Genomic DNA, 14,180 nt, shown 5'->3' on the forward strand with positions numbered 1-14,180 from the left:
GGAGGCAGCAGGGACATGTCTGAACTCGTAGAGAAAAGTCGTCGCTGATTGATAATTCGGATGTAGTTTAATGCTCATGCCCAACGTACCCATAAATAGGAAACTAGCTAATAAATTAGAACGCATGACTGCTGATCACATTGCATTTCAAATCGGTGTTGACGTCACTGGATTTATCAAAATATTAACCTATCGAAGACTATGAGGTTGACATACGTATATAATTTATAATTTTTCTTGTCATACGTACAGGCAGACGGCTGAAAATGTAAAAATTAACGGTGCTGAGAAAAACAATTGGAAACTTAACAAAACTTCAGCGCTGATAGGATCAAATATCAATATCATGCATCAATTATGGATTTTTAAGATTGCAAATTTTTAAAAGACAAACATCTTTAGATTTGTTAAGAATATTCTGTGCTCTCTCTGGATGGGGATGGCTGTAAATTTTTATGGTAAACAGAAATTTTATTTGAAGTTAAGCTTAGCATGAGACCTAAGCGCGGTGATATATCTCCTGATTTTAATTTTTCTTTATTTATTCTGTGCTCCGTTGAACGTATTGACGACAGGCTTCAGTTCCAAGAAGCGCGGAACATAGAAACCAAAAGAGGTTCAAAAGAAAAGGTATGCCGTATCCGTAAGACTTCGGATTTATCTCATTTTTTAAGAAAGAAACCAAGCCATAATATTTTTTGGCCATTAATACTTTTATTTATTTTAATTAGTTGCTTTAATCTTTGTCGTTGGTACTCTAATGCTGTGACTTTTCGTTTTGAATTTTTGCAATAGGAATCAAAGACCCAAGTTCCTCAAACTCAATCAAGTAAAACCCAAAAATGTGTACTGAAGTTTGACGATGACTCACGAACATGGACTTATCGGCTATCAGCATGATATCGAATGAAAAAGGAAGCAAATTTGGTTTTCAACTTTTTCAAGTATGACGCTAGATTTTAGGTTGCTGGAGATCAGATGAAAAATAACCGTTAATGTTTTTTCCCAACATAGGAATCGAAGACTAGAAGGATCGAAATGGACTCGGCCTAAGTAAGAAAAAATTATTCTTTTTCATCGAGGATTTTTCGACTTTTTAAAACAGATTGACAATGTCTCTATAGCTTTTAGCTGAATAGATTAAAAAATAATTTTTGTGATTTTTATTTTTTATTTTTTATTTTTTACATAGGAATCGAAGAAGGCCACTTGCGTAGGATAGAAAACGAAAAAAATAGGGACTCTGGTATTTCGTCAAAAGCGATGAAATGACGAACAACAAGTTATGTCAGTCTGAGGCACTGATAAGTAACAAAACAAAAAATATGCAGGCAGTTTAAAAAGCGACAAAATGCAGAAATCAGACGAAGTAACGAATACCTACTTAGAAAAGAACTAAAATGAAGGTGATACACAGAAAATGACTGAGTGCGCAGAAGGATGTTGCTTGTGCTATCTGTGATGGTTTAATAGTGATAACTATGGAAGAAATCAGGTAATACAACTAACTATTCTTACTTATGATCTTATGAAACTTTATTTCTCTGTAAATAATTTTTCGACCGCGCATTGTGAAACATACTCTCAAACGCATGCGTGCATTAATGTTCTGAGGAGTCCATTGCACGGCCATAAAGTATCGATCGGAAGCCGGAAAGTGAAGACACGCCATTAGTAAGTATCGATCGGAAGCCGGAAAGTGAAGACACGCCATTAGTTAGGAACATGTTGCATATACTTTTGGTAGGTTTTTAAAAGCTCTTCTCGTTTTGAAGGTGTATTTTTTCTAAAACAAAAGGTTTAGTAGCAATATTTAAGGTTGAACAGTGGTTAAAAGAGACTTTAGAAAGATGTTTTGGGACCGATATTTAGTGTTTTCAAACCGCCAAAACGATTTCGATGAAAGGACGTAATTATTGGGTAGATGTACACCTGATGCACACTATAAAGTGTTCACTGAAAAACGATTTACAACAAATTTTGTATGCGTTTCAATTAGATATTTCGGTCCTATTATGGCCACACAAGGAAGTACATTTGTTCGAGTTGGTGGTTGGTGTGTCCGATGATCAGCTTTTGCTATAGTGCTGTCTTTGTAACATGCATTATATTCTAGTATTTGATCGGTTACTGACACTCGACGAAAAAATGGATTTGTCATGTAGGCAAACATATAGACAAATATATGGGCAAATATCATATTTGACTAATAGTAAACAATATTTGCCCAATGACTGTATATGATATGTACCTACACATTTATCCCATGGGCACAGATGGCAAAGTCCGTATGGCCCAGTAAAATCCCAAACGGCAAATATATAGCAGATATCATATCATCCATACATTTACCCGGTAGTAAATGTGAATGCTCATTTGATATGTGCACGTATTTGCCCAGCCCGTATATGTGTTTTATGTCTTACGTATACCCTGTGTTTCCCCAGGCCGTATATGTGATTCATGCCTTACATATACCCTGTATTTTCCCAGGCCGTATATGTGATTAATGCCTTACATTTACCCTGTCTTTGCCCAGACCGTATATGTGATTAATGCCTTACATATACCCTGTATTTTCCCAGGCCGTATATGTGATTTATGCCTTACATATACCCTGTCTTTGCCCAGGCCGTATATGTGATTTATGCCTTACATATACCCTGTGTTTCCCCAGGCCGTATATGTGATTTATGCCTTACATATACCCTGTATTTTCCCAGGCCGTATATGTGATTTATGCCTTACATATACCCTGTGTTTGCCCAGGCCGTATATGTGATTTATGCCTTACATATACCCTGTATTTTCCAAGGTCGTATATGTGATTTATGCCTTACATATAACCTGTGTTTGCCCAGGCCGTATATGTGATTAATGCCTTACGTATACCCTGTCTTTGCCCAGGTCGTATATGTGATTAATGCCTTACATATACCCTGTATTTTTCCAGGCCGTATATGTGATTTATGCCTTACATATACCATGCGATATGCTCTGACCGTATATGTGATTAATGCCCCCTTAATGCCTTAGATGTACCAGCGCGTCTTAGCCATATTTGCTCAGTTGAATTATGCTCATCATATTTGCTAAATTTAACTATATTATCAGTCTTCAGCTATTGTCACTTATGGCAGGCCAAAAAAAATAGAAACGATATATGTCGTGACAACCACCTCATACTTTAAACATAGCTAACCTATACTAAGAAGCAGGAAAAAAGACATAAATCATACTGAAACATTTTTATTGTGAATTTCCTTTTCTTGACGACTGATTAACTATGAACAATTTGTTAACTACAACTAATTGAAAATGCTAGTTCTGTAAATTAATTATAGGTGTTTGTTTCATCTTGTGACAGAATTTGTGAAAGGAGATCATAATATATTTAGTTGTCAATCGATCTGTGGCTTATGTACGATTCTTTTTAGATATTCTGTAGTAGTACACTTCATTTATAACTGCAAAAACTTAATTAAGGACACCGAACGTGGTTGGGTTTCTACGAGTTTTATGAATTAAATCTTGTGTCACTGTTCCTCCGTTCCTTTGGCCTGATTTCTAGGGTTTTCCTTCTTCTTTCGATTATTTGAACATTATACTTGTTTACTTTAAGGAATCCAAAGGTCAATAGGCTTAGATAGCCGCTGCTATACCGTTTGACCTTTGGATTTCTTCAAGTAAACGAGTATAACGTTCAAGTAATCGAAAGAAGAACGAAAACCCTAGAAATCAGGCCAAAGGAACGGAGGAACAGTGACACAAGATTTAATTCATAAAACTCGTAGAAACCCCAACCACGTTCGGTGTCCCAGTGCCCTTGATTTGATAAAAACCTTTAGGCTCTCAATGCCCATTCGGGACCTCCAGATGGCCTTGGGCGTCTTGACGGCTCCCCGATTTTCCGCTTCAAAAGCATGGTGAGACTGCGCTCTGACAGCCTCCTTTTTGCCTTTCGGTCCATGCTTTCCATGAACTGATTAGCTAGGGGGCTTCTCCATGGCAGAGGGTGTTTTATTAAAACTTTACTCTGCTTAGTAGGGCCCCCTTCGTTATCAGAGCCACTGTCCGCTGTATCGTCATCAGCCTGGTCATCCGCCTCTGACATCGACTCCTCTGATGACATATACTCCAGTTTCATAATTGCCTTGACTTTCTCTTTGTCCCCTGGTGATAGCGAGGTTGACAAGTCCGCTGCCTTGGATCTGGATTTTAGGAGCTAAAAGAAAAAAGAAAAAAAAAAAAAACACCGTCAGTCAAAGTTTCTTATTAAACAAAGTCATAATCGTTGCAAATTCAGTTTACTCACATTTTGTTTTCTTTGTGTTTTCCGCTGCATCTTTTGATGCCTTCCAAGGGCCCCTGAACGCTCTCTTTTGTTTCTCTTTCTTCTCGTCAGAAAGTGACTTTTAAGGGCAGCTGAAATTATATCAAGTACCCATATATTAAAACTTGAGACAAAATTTGTTAGAAATTTTGGCATTTGGCCGACAATTACTCCTTTAGCATCCATTTGTTTTTGCTTTGTTTTGTTTCGTTTTTTTTTTTTTTTTTTTTTTTTTTTTTTTCCATGTTATTTTATTTCAAACATAATATAATTCATTAAAATCATAAGATGTACCTTAAGTTATTCTTAGACATAGTAATAATGTTTTCATTATTTTTATGGCTGTGATTGTATAATATTGGGGAAAAAATCGAAATCAAATCAATTCCTTTACAAAAAAGGAAATTATCATTATCATTCAGTGTCTTGTTATTGGAAATCAATAGTAAAGTTTGGTAGCATTAACCACTACCATGGCGGGTTTCCCGCCAATTTTAGCATTGCATAAATTATACCGCTGCATAATTATACCAACTACTCTTCGCGCCAAGAATTCCCAGTAAAATTATCAATAAAAATAGCTTGCTTTTTTAAATATTGCCACTTTACTTACTGCAACAGCCTTTGAGACAGTAATCTTGGTCTTGCTGTTGTCTTTGTCCTGCTGGCTTTCTTTTAAGGCCGCTAGTATTTGGCGGTTTTGTTCTTGCAGTTCTTTAAACTGTTTTACAATCGTTTCGAAATTTGAAGAAATTTCTTCTTTTTCGCTGTCGGGGTCAACGTTCTCATTCTCGCTTGTTGCTTGCAATAGGCGATTTCTGTGTTCTCTTAGCACATCCTCGTTACCACCAGGGACAGAGGGAATAAGTATATTAAGCCTTTGAGAATTGGCGCCATTTTCAGTATGTCTACTCGTACTGCTTGTACTGGTAGTTGCAGTAACAGAATGGATTGGCATTGGGCGTCCTGGTAAAGGTGTAGATGTTCTTCCCATTTTTTGATCGCGACGAATGAACGCAATTTATAAGCAAAGATATAGAATGTGCGGGAAACTAGATGACCGACAGAGTTTGTTACCTGTTTGTGACCAAAAGGCGAATGAACGAATAAGCACATCCACCGAACAGATCTACCCCCTATCTATCACGGCGTATCACGTGACTTGTGATGACATGTACGTTCATATAATGAAGTCTAATAATAAAAAAAGGAATAACTGTCTTATAAAAATGCTGAAGTTGTATCCAGGATTCATGTTAAGTAATATATCTATTATCTTAAAGCTATTTGCTCCATTTTATAAAGTTATGAAATTTTTTCTAAAGCCTAGATTCACGAAATATCATTGCAATAAACTTGATTAGCTTCTAGCTCTAAAACCATCGTACCATTATCTGCCGCCAACAGTGACAGCTCTAAGGAAAAGGGCGCGGTAATAAAGATCCGGCGTGCTTTTGTCCAGTGGCATGTGGTTGATGGACGTGGAACTTTATTACGCTGGAATATGGCTGTTAGCCATTCAAAATGCTTGGATTTTGAGTAATTGTCCCAATGATACACACCGTCTTTTTAATTATATAGTTCTGGAAAACAAAATGTCTTCTGCGATGTCAAAGCGTTATCATTGCTTTCATTGTAACGAAGATTTACATTACAGAGTATTTTGCCGTCACAAAGAAGAATTTTATGATCCTTTAACAAATCAATGGCAATTACAGCGGAATGACGACGAAGACTCAAATGATAGTATTTTCACTCACGAGATTGACGGCCAGAACGACACTTCTTCTAATGACTACAGCGAGATAAACGTTTTGGACCAAACTGATCAAGACTCCTCTGATGTGCCAAATACAAACCAACCATCAAGTGACGAATTCTTACCAGCTACTTCACAAAAAGGTATTGATGTTATACGTTTATTTGATGATTAGATTATATAATCTTTAAATGTTAAAGTCAAACTGCATAGATAAAAGACTGAATCTTTAACAAGCGGCTGATTTGCACATGATCTAGCTCCCCTATTGGATTTACTACCAAGCATTAGTGTTATTGAAGCGAGATTAAGTTAGAGGTACAAATGATTCTTTTCTATTTCTATCTTAGCCTCGTTTTCACCGTTACTTTTAAGAAGGGTGCATCATTAAGTAATCGGCTTATGGTAGCCATTAAAACCTCAGTGTTCGTTCAGAAAGGTTCATTCAAAGAGTTTATAAAATCATAGCTAGAGATAACTCATTTAAAACGCTAAAAAGAATTTACTATGTTCAAATGGATATTGCTGTACATTTTTGTCTCCAAATCAATTCATGACTGTGGTCATCCTGAGATAGCATGGTATCCGGCAAAACATGTTTGTCAAGTTAGAGAAATACAATTATAAGTAATTTATTTAATATGTCTCTTGGGTTTTTTATTTTCGATTTATCATTTTTCTTTCACGAATTATAAATTGTTGTTTTGCTGACTTAGAAATTTATATTTTATTTTCAATGGAAATCATTTATTTTCAGAGCAAAATTTGGGTCAAAATTATACATTTAGGGACCGGTCATTATTTAAGTTGGAGGTGGGGGGGGGGGGGTGGGGTGGAGGAGAAATTGTCAGTGACGCAAAAAAATTTCAAGGCCCCCCCTTTGAAGGCATCCAAGTTTATCGAAAACCCCCCATGGATTGTAGTAAAAAATTTAAAAATTTTCCCTAAAAGTCATTTTTAAATTTCAAGACTTTCACTAGCAAAAATTTCAGGCCCCCCCCCCCCCCCAATTTTTTCTCCCCCCCCCCCCCCCCACCCCAACTTAAATAATGACCGGTCCCTTAGCCCATGAGGTTTTTTTTTACTGACATTTTTTTTTCTAGTATTATAATGGTTTCAGACTTTATCTTATACTATGTTGCAGTTATACAATGCCGAATGAATAAAATACATCGTATTTGCTTATGTTTAAAGGAGACGGAATAAATGACTTTGAGGAAGAAGATCAAGTGTTTTGGGATGACAAGTTGGACAGTGAATCTGACCATGAAGAGATAAGAGGAAATGAAAGAAGGAGATTGGTTGAAACTTGGGATATTGATATCGAAGACGTAGAAAGAGATTTTGAACAATCTAGTGCAGAAATAAGCGTTGCCGTCGAAGCAAGTTCCCGAGTGACCCTTATTAACTGGATTGCCTTGTTTGTGTGCTTTTGGTCTGCATACTTTTCTGTACCAGACCGAGGCATTGATATTCTCCTCGCCTTTTTTAAAGCGATTTTTCAGGTTTTGTGTGAGCTTTCGCCAATCATTTTCCCAACCGCAGTATTGGTTTTCCCGAGCTCCTTCAAACTCTTGAAAAATTATCTTTCTTTTAAAGATAAGCATTCAAAGTATGTTGTTTGTCCGAAATGCGACACCCTATACCGTTTTCAAGACTGCATAACAACAAGATTCGGGCGTGTCATTGCTAAACCATGTTCTCACATTGCTTTTCCGAATCACCGTCAATTGTTTCGCCGCACACCTTGTGGAGCGGAATTGCTTAAGGAAATTCGTTTGAAAAATGGACAGACGAAATTGTACCCACATAAAGTTTATTGTTATAAAAGCATCAGAGACACTCTAACTCACTTTATTAAGCGACCAGACTTTGTACAAAAATGTGAGATTTGGAGAAATCGGAATGTACCGGACGATATTTTAGTTGATATTTACGATGGCCAAGTGTGGAAAGATTGGCAATATTTTAACGGCACTCCTTTCCTTGCCCAGCCTAATAATTATGCTTTTATGCTGAATGTTGACTGGTTTCAGCCTTTTAAGCACAGTGTCTATAGCGTTGGAGTCATATATATGGTCCTCCTAAATCTTCCGAGAAAAGAAAGGTACAAAGAGGAAAACGTAATAATAGTTGGGGTAATACCTGGTCCACACGAGCCCAAATTGAATATCAATACGTACTTACAACCACTTGTAGCCGAATTGAACTTATTGTGGCACGAAGGCATCCAAGTTCGGCCTCATGGGAGTAGAACAGCAAGATGTTTTCGAGCTGCCCTCCTTTGTATTGCTTGTGACATTCCTGCACTAAGAAAAGTTTGCGGTTTCTTAGGATGTACTGCTCACCGAGGGTGCTCAAAGTGCACAAGATTTTTTCCCGGAGATTTTAGTAGCATGGATTTTTCAGGTTTCGAAGATGACGATACACCAAGGACAAATGAAGAGCACCGAAGAGAGGCTCAGAAAATACTCAATGCAACAACCGCTGATGAACGAAACCAAATTGAAACTTCCACTGGAACAAGATATTCTGAACTCTTACAGTTGCCTTACTTCGATTGTACTCGTTACCATGTTGTTGATCCTATGCACAATTTGTTTTTAGGGACAGCAAAACATTTAATGACAAATGTATGGCTAAATGCTGAAACGCCAATTATTTCTAAAGAAAATTTGAATAAAATCCAGGAAAAGGTAGATGACGTCAAAGCACCATCATTTATTGGGCGTCTCCCGAAAAAGATATCAACATCGTTTGGAGGATTTACTGCTGATCAGTGGAAAACATGGACTCTCTTGTATTCTGTATTCTGCATTTGGAATATCGTTCCAACAGATGATTTGGAGCTGTGGAGGTTATTCGTATTGTCCTGCTTTCACCTTTGCTCTCCACTTATTACAACTGAAGAGCTACAAGAAGGACATGATTACCTAGTGGAATTTTGTAAATCGTTTGAAAAAAGATATGGAAAGGAACGTGTTACGCCAAACATGCATCTACACCTGCATCTCAAACAATGTATTTTAGATTACGGGCCTGTATATTCATTTTGGCTTTTCAGCTTCGAACGTTTCAATGGGATTTTAGGAGCGTTTCGAACTAACAATAGATCTGTTGAAATACAAATCATGAGAAAATTTCTCCAAAAGCATGAACTAAGAGATATCCCTTTACCAGAGAGATTTCGAGAAACTTTCCAACCAGTATTTCAACTTCTTCAGGAGGCACAACAAGTAGGAACACTTGGCGAAAGCATCCCATCAATACCATCAACACTTAATCTTTCAGTTGGTCAAGTACTACGTTGCTTAGAGTGGAGCAATATGAATGCATACTCATGTTTTTCACCTCGATCCATTGATGTTCTTGATGATGACTATACAGAATATCTCTTTAAAGCTTATGAAACAATTTTACCTCAACACTCGGTCATTGAATGTGTTACCGATACGTTTGAGAGAATTAGTACCATTGGATATTCGGGGACAAAGCTAGGGTCCTCTGACTCTAGACTGGAACGTTCTTCCTTCATTCTTGCAAGTTGTTGGTGTGGCCAATATAGTGGCAGTATTGAGACCGATTCATTTGACTTGCGCCCCGGTGTTGTCGATTTCTTTCTTAAACAAACCATTATAATTGATGGCAAGCAGGAATCATTGTGTATGGCAAAGGTTCGATGGTATCAGCGACATCCAGAAAGACACAGGATTGGCAGACCACATGAAATTTGGTGCAGAAACTTGTTTGAAATGGAAGGGCCCTCTACATTCATTCCCATACAAAGGATACACAGCCAGTTTGTTGCTGCTTACGATGTTATTGACAAAGAAAGAGTATTAATTGTTTGTCCTTTACAACGTAAATTGTACGGATGATGGAGATGACAGTAAAGTATCATCCAGGAAAAATATTCAAAGCTATCAAAAATAAACTGTTTGAACTGTGCATCAGTAACTAGATAGTCAAAATGAAAATTGAATGAATTCTTTGATGAGTTTAAAATTAGATGAATTAAAATAATTATGAATGAAATTGCATATATTGCCAATAAAAAAGATGAATTCATATGTTTAGACTAAACAAAATTGATGCTTCAAATAATATTACAGATGTTAGCGGTTTGAAATGCAGCTGAGGTTAATGGGTTAATGAGTTTTCTTATTGTCACTGGAAAAAACGCATGTACGACTTACGCATATTAAAAATACATCGTCCGCGTTTTTTCCTGTGTGTATCAACGCATATAACCTCACTTTCATGACATCAAAGCAAAACAATGATTGAATTAATGTGGTCGCAACATTGATGTCATGCGTTAGGAGAAAAAATTGACACATATGACTGAGATGGACCTGCATGCACTCCCCCCTCGTAAATCGTAAAAACAAGCCAACATCCATCATAATTCAGTTGAAAAATTATTGATTTGTTTTGAAAAGTTTTGATTGCAATAAATTGAAACGGAAACCTCACATCGGATATACTCAGTTTGGGGTATTGTATTTGCTCCCCAGGTAAATATGGGGCAAAGCCTAGTGCAAAGTTGATTTCATATGTGCCCTTCATTTGACAATATGGCAAATATAGGGCAAAAACGGTTATCATATATCCCCACTGGGTAAATGCGTCTAAACTAAGGGCAAATATATAACATATTTACCCATGTGTTCAGATATATGGCAAAGCAATGGCAAATTTATTAGAAATTTACCCCGACCTTTGCCTGCATAGGCAAATGTATGGGCAAATATAGAGCACCATATTTGCCCAACATTTGCCAAGCGGACATATGATGACCAAATCCATTATTTCGTCGAGTGTGAGAGAAAGTAAAATAGGTTACGTACTTGCAAAATAATTCCCTATATTTATATTCGTACGTATACATGATTATTTTGATACCGATATTTATCAGTATTGCTGCTTTTCAATCATTCCCAAGGGAGTAAGGTAACAAAAGGCACACGGCGGCCATGTTGGATAATGTCACAAAACCATTCACTTCGTTTATGTTGGTAACCTATGGATATGAACCATGCATGCAAGAAAAGCCGATATATAACTAAACTCTTTACTAGAAAACGAGTTTACAACATATTTGCTTACGTAAAACTAAATAATCTTAAGAATAACTAACCTTTTTACTCAGAGAATCTCCCTAATATGTTTAATTAATAGAAGATAATATAGGTAAGTTGTAGTGCTTGGGAACGAGGTTATTCCGGGCGAAAGCCCTTGGAATTAAATTCGGAAAAATTAATTTCCGACCTCGCTGGGATTCGAACCCACGACCTTCGGAATTGTACTACCGATGCTCTACCAGCTGAGCTAGAGGTCAGACTGAGAGCAGGCCGGGGTGAAATAGATGTTAGGTCGCGGTAATTATGATGCAAAGATGAGAGTATGTGGACCGCGTGGCACTAATGAAATAGTAGAAGATAATATAGGTAAGTTGTAGTGCTTGGGAACGAGGTACACATACTCTCATCTTATGTTTAATTAAGACAATCTCGTTCACGTTTTGACTCAACAACGTACAATACAAACGTAACGGAATTGAACTGGTAGTAGGAAATCAATCTTTGCTATCAAATGTCTTTGCAACATAATCTTGACAAAAATAGGTTAAACAATTAATTACATGATATACTATATTTTGTGTTCTATCTTTATCTTAAATTAATTTATACCAAATTTAAGACTTTAGCAAAATACTTGCTTGTGTTGAATGTTAAGGAGTGGAAAGTAACATGCACTCGATGAATTATTTCGCAGCTACAATAAGTAGCTTGAAGTTTTATTACTGTTGTTTTGAGGGTTCACATGAATAGATATAAACTCTTAGAAAGTGAGTTTCTTTTACTAGGTATCTCTTTATGCAAGTCATTGACTTGATTTTCACTGACAATTTGAAAACGTTCTTGATGACATCCGTGTAGTGAAATCAACATTTATTTTTTTAAAAAGTTCCTATACTTTAGTTTATTTCATTTATTTGTCGATTATTGCAATTAACTAAGATCTAATGTAATGCTTGCAGTAGTCAATATAATGAAGTACAATATTTTATTTTCCCTCAAGTTTATCCTTTTTCTGGGTTATGCTGTACTTTGGTTACAAGGACGAATGCAAGCTTTTGTAAGAAGGCCAGAAAAACATCTGATTTGTACTGTACAAGAAATCTAAGATTTCACTTAGGTTTCTATGGTAACAATTTAGCCTTAAGGACGAAGTAACTATTGGAACAAAAGATTTAGGTTTGTTGACCTTGTAGAACACCTTCCTAACAAAGGTCAGTAATTGAATTCTATTCACCGGATAATGAAAGGTTCTTCTTATTTACTCAATAATCTGGACTTGGACCTTTTGACTTTCAGCTGTTCACAAAACCAGTTTAGTAAGACTTGCGCAGAAAAGACTTCCTAAGGACACGTATATTTTTGGCGTCCTTCATTGTAGTTGTTTACTCATAAATTTTTAGTTAAGAATTATTCCCTTACTTTTGGTATAAACTTTGGTTTACTTAGAATAGTATGTTTTGACTTAGAAACACAAGCGACCGTCATCGACGTTTTATTCAGTTAATCCTTTTCTAAAGACTCTTTTTAAGATTTAGGTTCTTAGGTCAATAAGGCCAATATTCTAATTTATTCCTGTAACTCAGTACTTGCACTGGAAACCAGACTCAAACCAGTTTTCATAATTAATTCTACAATTATGCTAATTTCTTCTATAAATATAGGTTAATTTCAGATAGTTACAGAGAGAGTAAAGAAAGAAAGATGTAGATTGTTAGTCGTGAAACAGTCTTGTAACTACTAGTACGTGTGAGCGTCAATAAAGATCCCGTGGAAACTCTAACCATAGTCTCCCCGACTTCACGACACTTTTTTAGTATACGTTATCCAAGAGCCTCAAAGTTTCAATGTAAGTGTTGCATTTGTGATCATTTCATAACAGTAAATGTGGTTTACGTGTAGTGTTGTTTTGAAAGTTTTGGAAAAGGAGAAGAGACTTGCTGCAGTGTAATTATTACTTTTTCTATTCAAAATCCATTTTACAAAGCTTTTCTTATACGTGTTCTAAAGGGAAAATAGTTTTCTTTTGGTGTTTTTGTCACAGAAAGGTTGCAGCTCTTTGAGAAGCTTGCTAATGATTCAAACATTTCTGCAGCTATGCTTAAATCAACATACAATAAATGTCTTTTCTTTCTTTTTGCAGGAGAGATTGCAGCTATCATGGAGAGGTCTTCCTGTCATGCAGGACACAAACAACGGTTTTAGGGATGCAACAGCACTGTTCATCTTGCCATTTAATGATCTACAAAGGTTGCAACTGCCATGGAGAGGTATTCCTGTCGTGCAGGAAACAAACAACAGTGTAAGTAATGCTACCATTTACCCTGATATTTCTGAAGTTAATTTTCTATTGTTACTAATATACAGTGTCTACTTATTACTTTTCAGGGAACCGGAATAGAAAGACCCCAGTTGCCACCAAGAGGTTTGCAAGTCATTGATTCCAATGTAAGTGATGGAACTCTTTATCATAACATTTCTGTTGCTATAATGCTTTCATTACGTAATATATCTTTTCTTCTTTTTTTGCAGGAGAGAATGCAGCTGTCTTGGAGAGGTTTGCCTGTCATGCAGGACACAAACAACAATGTCAGTGATCCTATTTTTACCTACATACTTCAAACAGGGAAACCGTTTATTATCAGTGTAGTATATACAGTGTCTAATTTTGTCTGTACATTAACTGATGCAATTGTTTATCGTAACATTTCTGTGGTAATTCCTTCATTGCCATCCAATGTACGATGACCGTACCTGCCAGTAGAGATTTTTTAAAAGTTTTCTTTATATTTATTTATTGATCATTTTTATAAATATAACAATACAAAACACAAAAACACTAGTAAATCATAGCTAGGCAGAGATATAATATTAACAATCTATTTAGATATTAACCATTATTAAAACTCGACACATAAGAAATGAAGTTATTTTTGTCAGTATAAAAGCAGGTTTAATTAATTAATTTTCTCCCACTTTTTTAAATAAACAGTAAGCTTATTTCTAA

The 14,180-nt window shown here is 36.2% G+C and overlaps 3 protein-coding genes across 6 annotated transcripts; 2 read left to right on the plus strand and 1 right to left on the minus strand.

The window, feature by feature from the left end:
* Positions 1-393: 393 nt before the first annotated feature.
* On the plus strand, positions 394-14,180 carry LOC116305763 (uncharacterized). Of its 3 annotated transcripts, none has more exons than XM_089025453.1 (8): positions 394-458; positions 576-630; positions 796-1,053; positions 1,193-1,495; positions 12,838-13,022; positions 13,317-13,475; positions 13,562-13,621; positions 13,706-14,180. In XM_089025453.1, exons 6-8 carry the CDS (start codon positions 13,353-13,355, stop codon positions 13,919-13,921), a joined length of 399 nt encoding a protein of 132 aa, XP_088881579.1. In that variant the 5' UTR covers positions 394-458; positions 576-630; positions 796-1,053; positions 1,193-1,495; positions 12,838-13,022; positions 13,317-13,352; the 3' UTR covers positions 13,922-14,180. The 3 variants fall into 3 exon arrangements, with proteins under 3 accessions (XP_088881579.1, XP_088881580.1, XP_031571604.2); XM_089025454.1 differs by lacking the exon at positions 394-458 and having other exon boundaries at positions 562-630; positions 796-944; positions 1,015-1,053; XM_031715744.2 differs by lacking the exons at positions 394-458; positions 12,838-13,022 and having other exon boundaries at positions 562-630.
* LOC148904288 (uncharacterized) lies at positions 3,633-5,717 on the minus strand. 2 transcript variants are annotated; one of them, XM_089025451.1, is made up of 3 exons: positions 4,947-5,717; positions 4,316-4,425; positions 3,633-4,225 (listed from the first exon to the last, which is right to left on the minus strand). In XM_089025451.1, exons 2-3 carry the CDS (start codon positions 4,343-4,345, stop codon positions 3,845-3,847), a joined length of 411 nt encoding a protein of 136 aa, XP_088881577.1. In that variant the 5' UTR covers positions 4,346-4,425; positions 4,947-5,717; the 3' UTR covers positions 3,633-3,844. The 2 variants fall into 2 exon arrangements, with proteins under 2 accessions (XP_088881577.1, XP_088881578.1); XM_089025452.1 differs by lacking the exon at positions 3,633-4,225 and having other exon boundaries at positions 4,264-4,425.
* On the plus strand, positions 5,800-12,281 carry LOC148904289 (uncharacterized). The gene is made up of 3 exons (XM_089025508.1): positions 5,800-6,235; positions 7,287-8,038; positions 12,177-12,281. Exons 1-3 carry the CDS (start codon positions 5,800-5,802, stop codon positions 12,279-12,281), a joined length of 1,293 nt encoding a protein of 430 aa, XP_088881634.1.

The sequence above is a fragment of the Actinia tenebrosa genome, unplaced genomic scaffold (assembly GCF_029948245.1).
Source record: "Actinia tenebrosa isolate PJP-AT-01 unplaced genomic scaffold, QUT_ActTen_1.0 utg344__unscaffolded, whole genome shotgun sequence".
Taxonomy (NCBI): domain Eukaryota; kingdom Metazoa; phylum Cnidaria; class Anthozoa; order Actiniaria; family Actiniidae; genus Actinia; species Actinia tenebrosa.

Excerpts from the sequence above, each read along its gene's own strand:
- LOC116305763 (XM_089025453.1), top strand. The coding sequence starts at position 13,353 with ATGCAGGACACAAACAACGGTTTTAGGGATGCAACAGCACTGTTCATC. Across the intron at positions 13,476-13,561 it reads TGCAGGAAACAAACAACAGT|GGAACCGGAATAGAAAGACC; the intron begins GTAAGTAATGCT and ends ATTACTTTTCAG. Across the intron at positions 13,622-13,705 it reads TGCAAGTCATTGATTCCAAT|GAGAGAATGCAGCTGTCTTG; the intron begins GTAAGTGATGGA and ends CTTTTTTTGCAG.
- LOC148904288 (XM_089025451.1), bottom strand. The coding sequence starts at position 4,345 with ATGCAGCGGAAAACACAAAGAAAACAAAAT. Across the intron at positions 4,226-4,315 it reads AAACACAAAGAAAACAAAAT|CTCCTAAAATCCAGATCCAA; the intron begins GTGAGTAAACTG and ends TTTTTCTTTTAG.
- LOC148904289 (XM_089025508.1), top strand. The coding sequence starts at position 5,800 with ATGTGGTTGATGGACGTGGAACTTTATTACGCTGGAATATGGCTGTTA. Across the intron at positions 6,236-7,286 it reads ACCAGCTACTTCACAAAAAG|GAGACGGAATAAATGACTTT; the intron begins GTATTGATGTTA and ends TTATGTTTAAAG. Across the intron at positions 8,039-12,176 it reads TTGATATTTACGATGGCCAA|TTTATCCTTTTTCTGGGTTA; the intron begins GTGTGGAAAGAT and ends TTTTCCCTCAAG.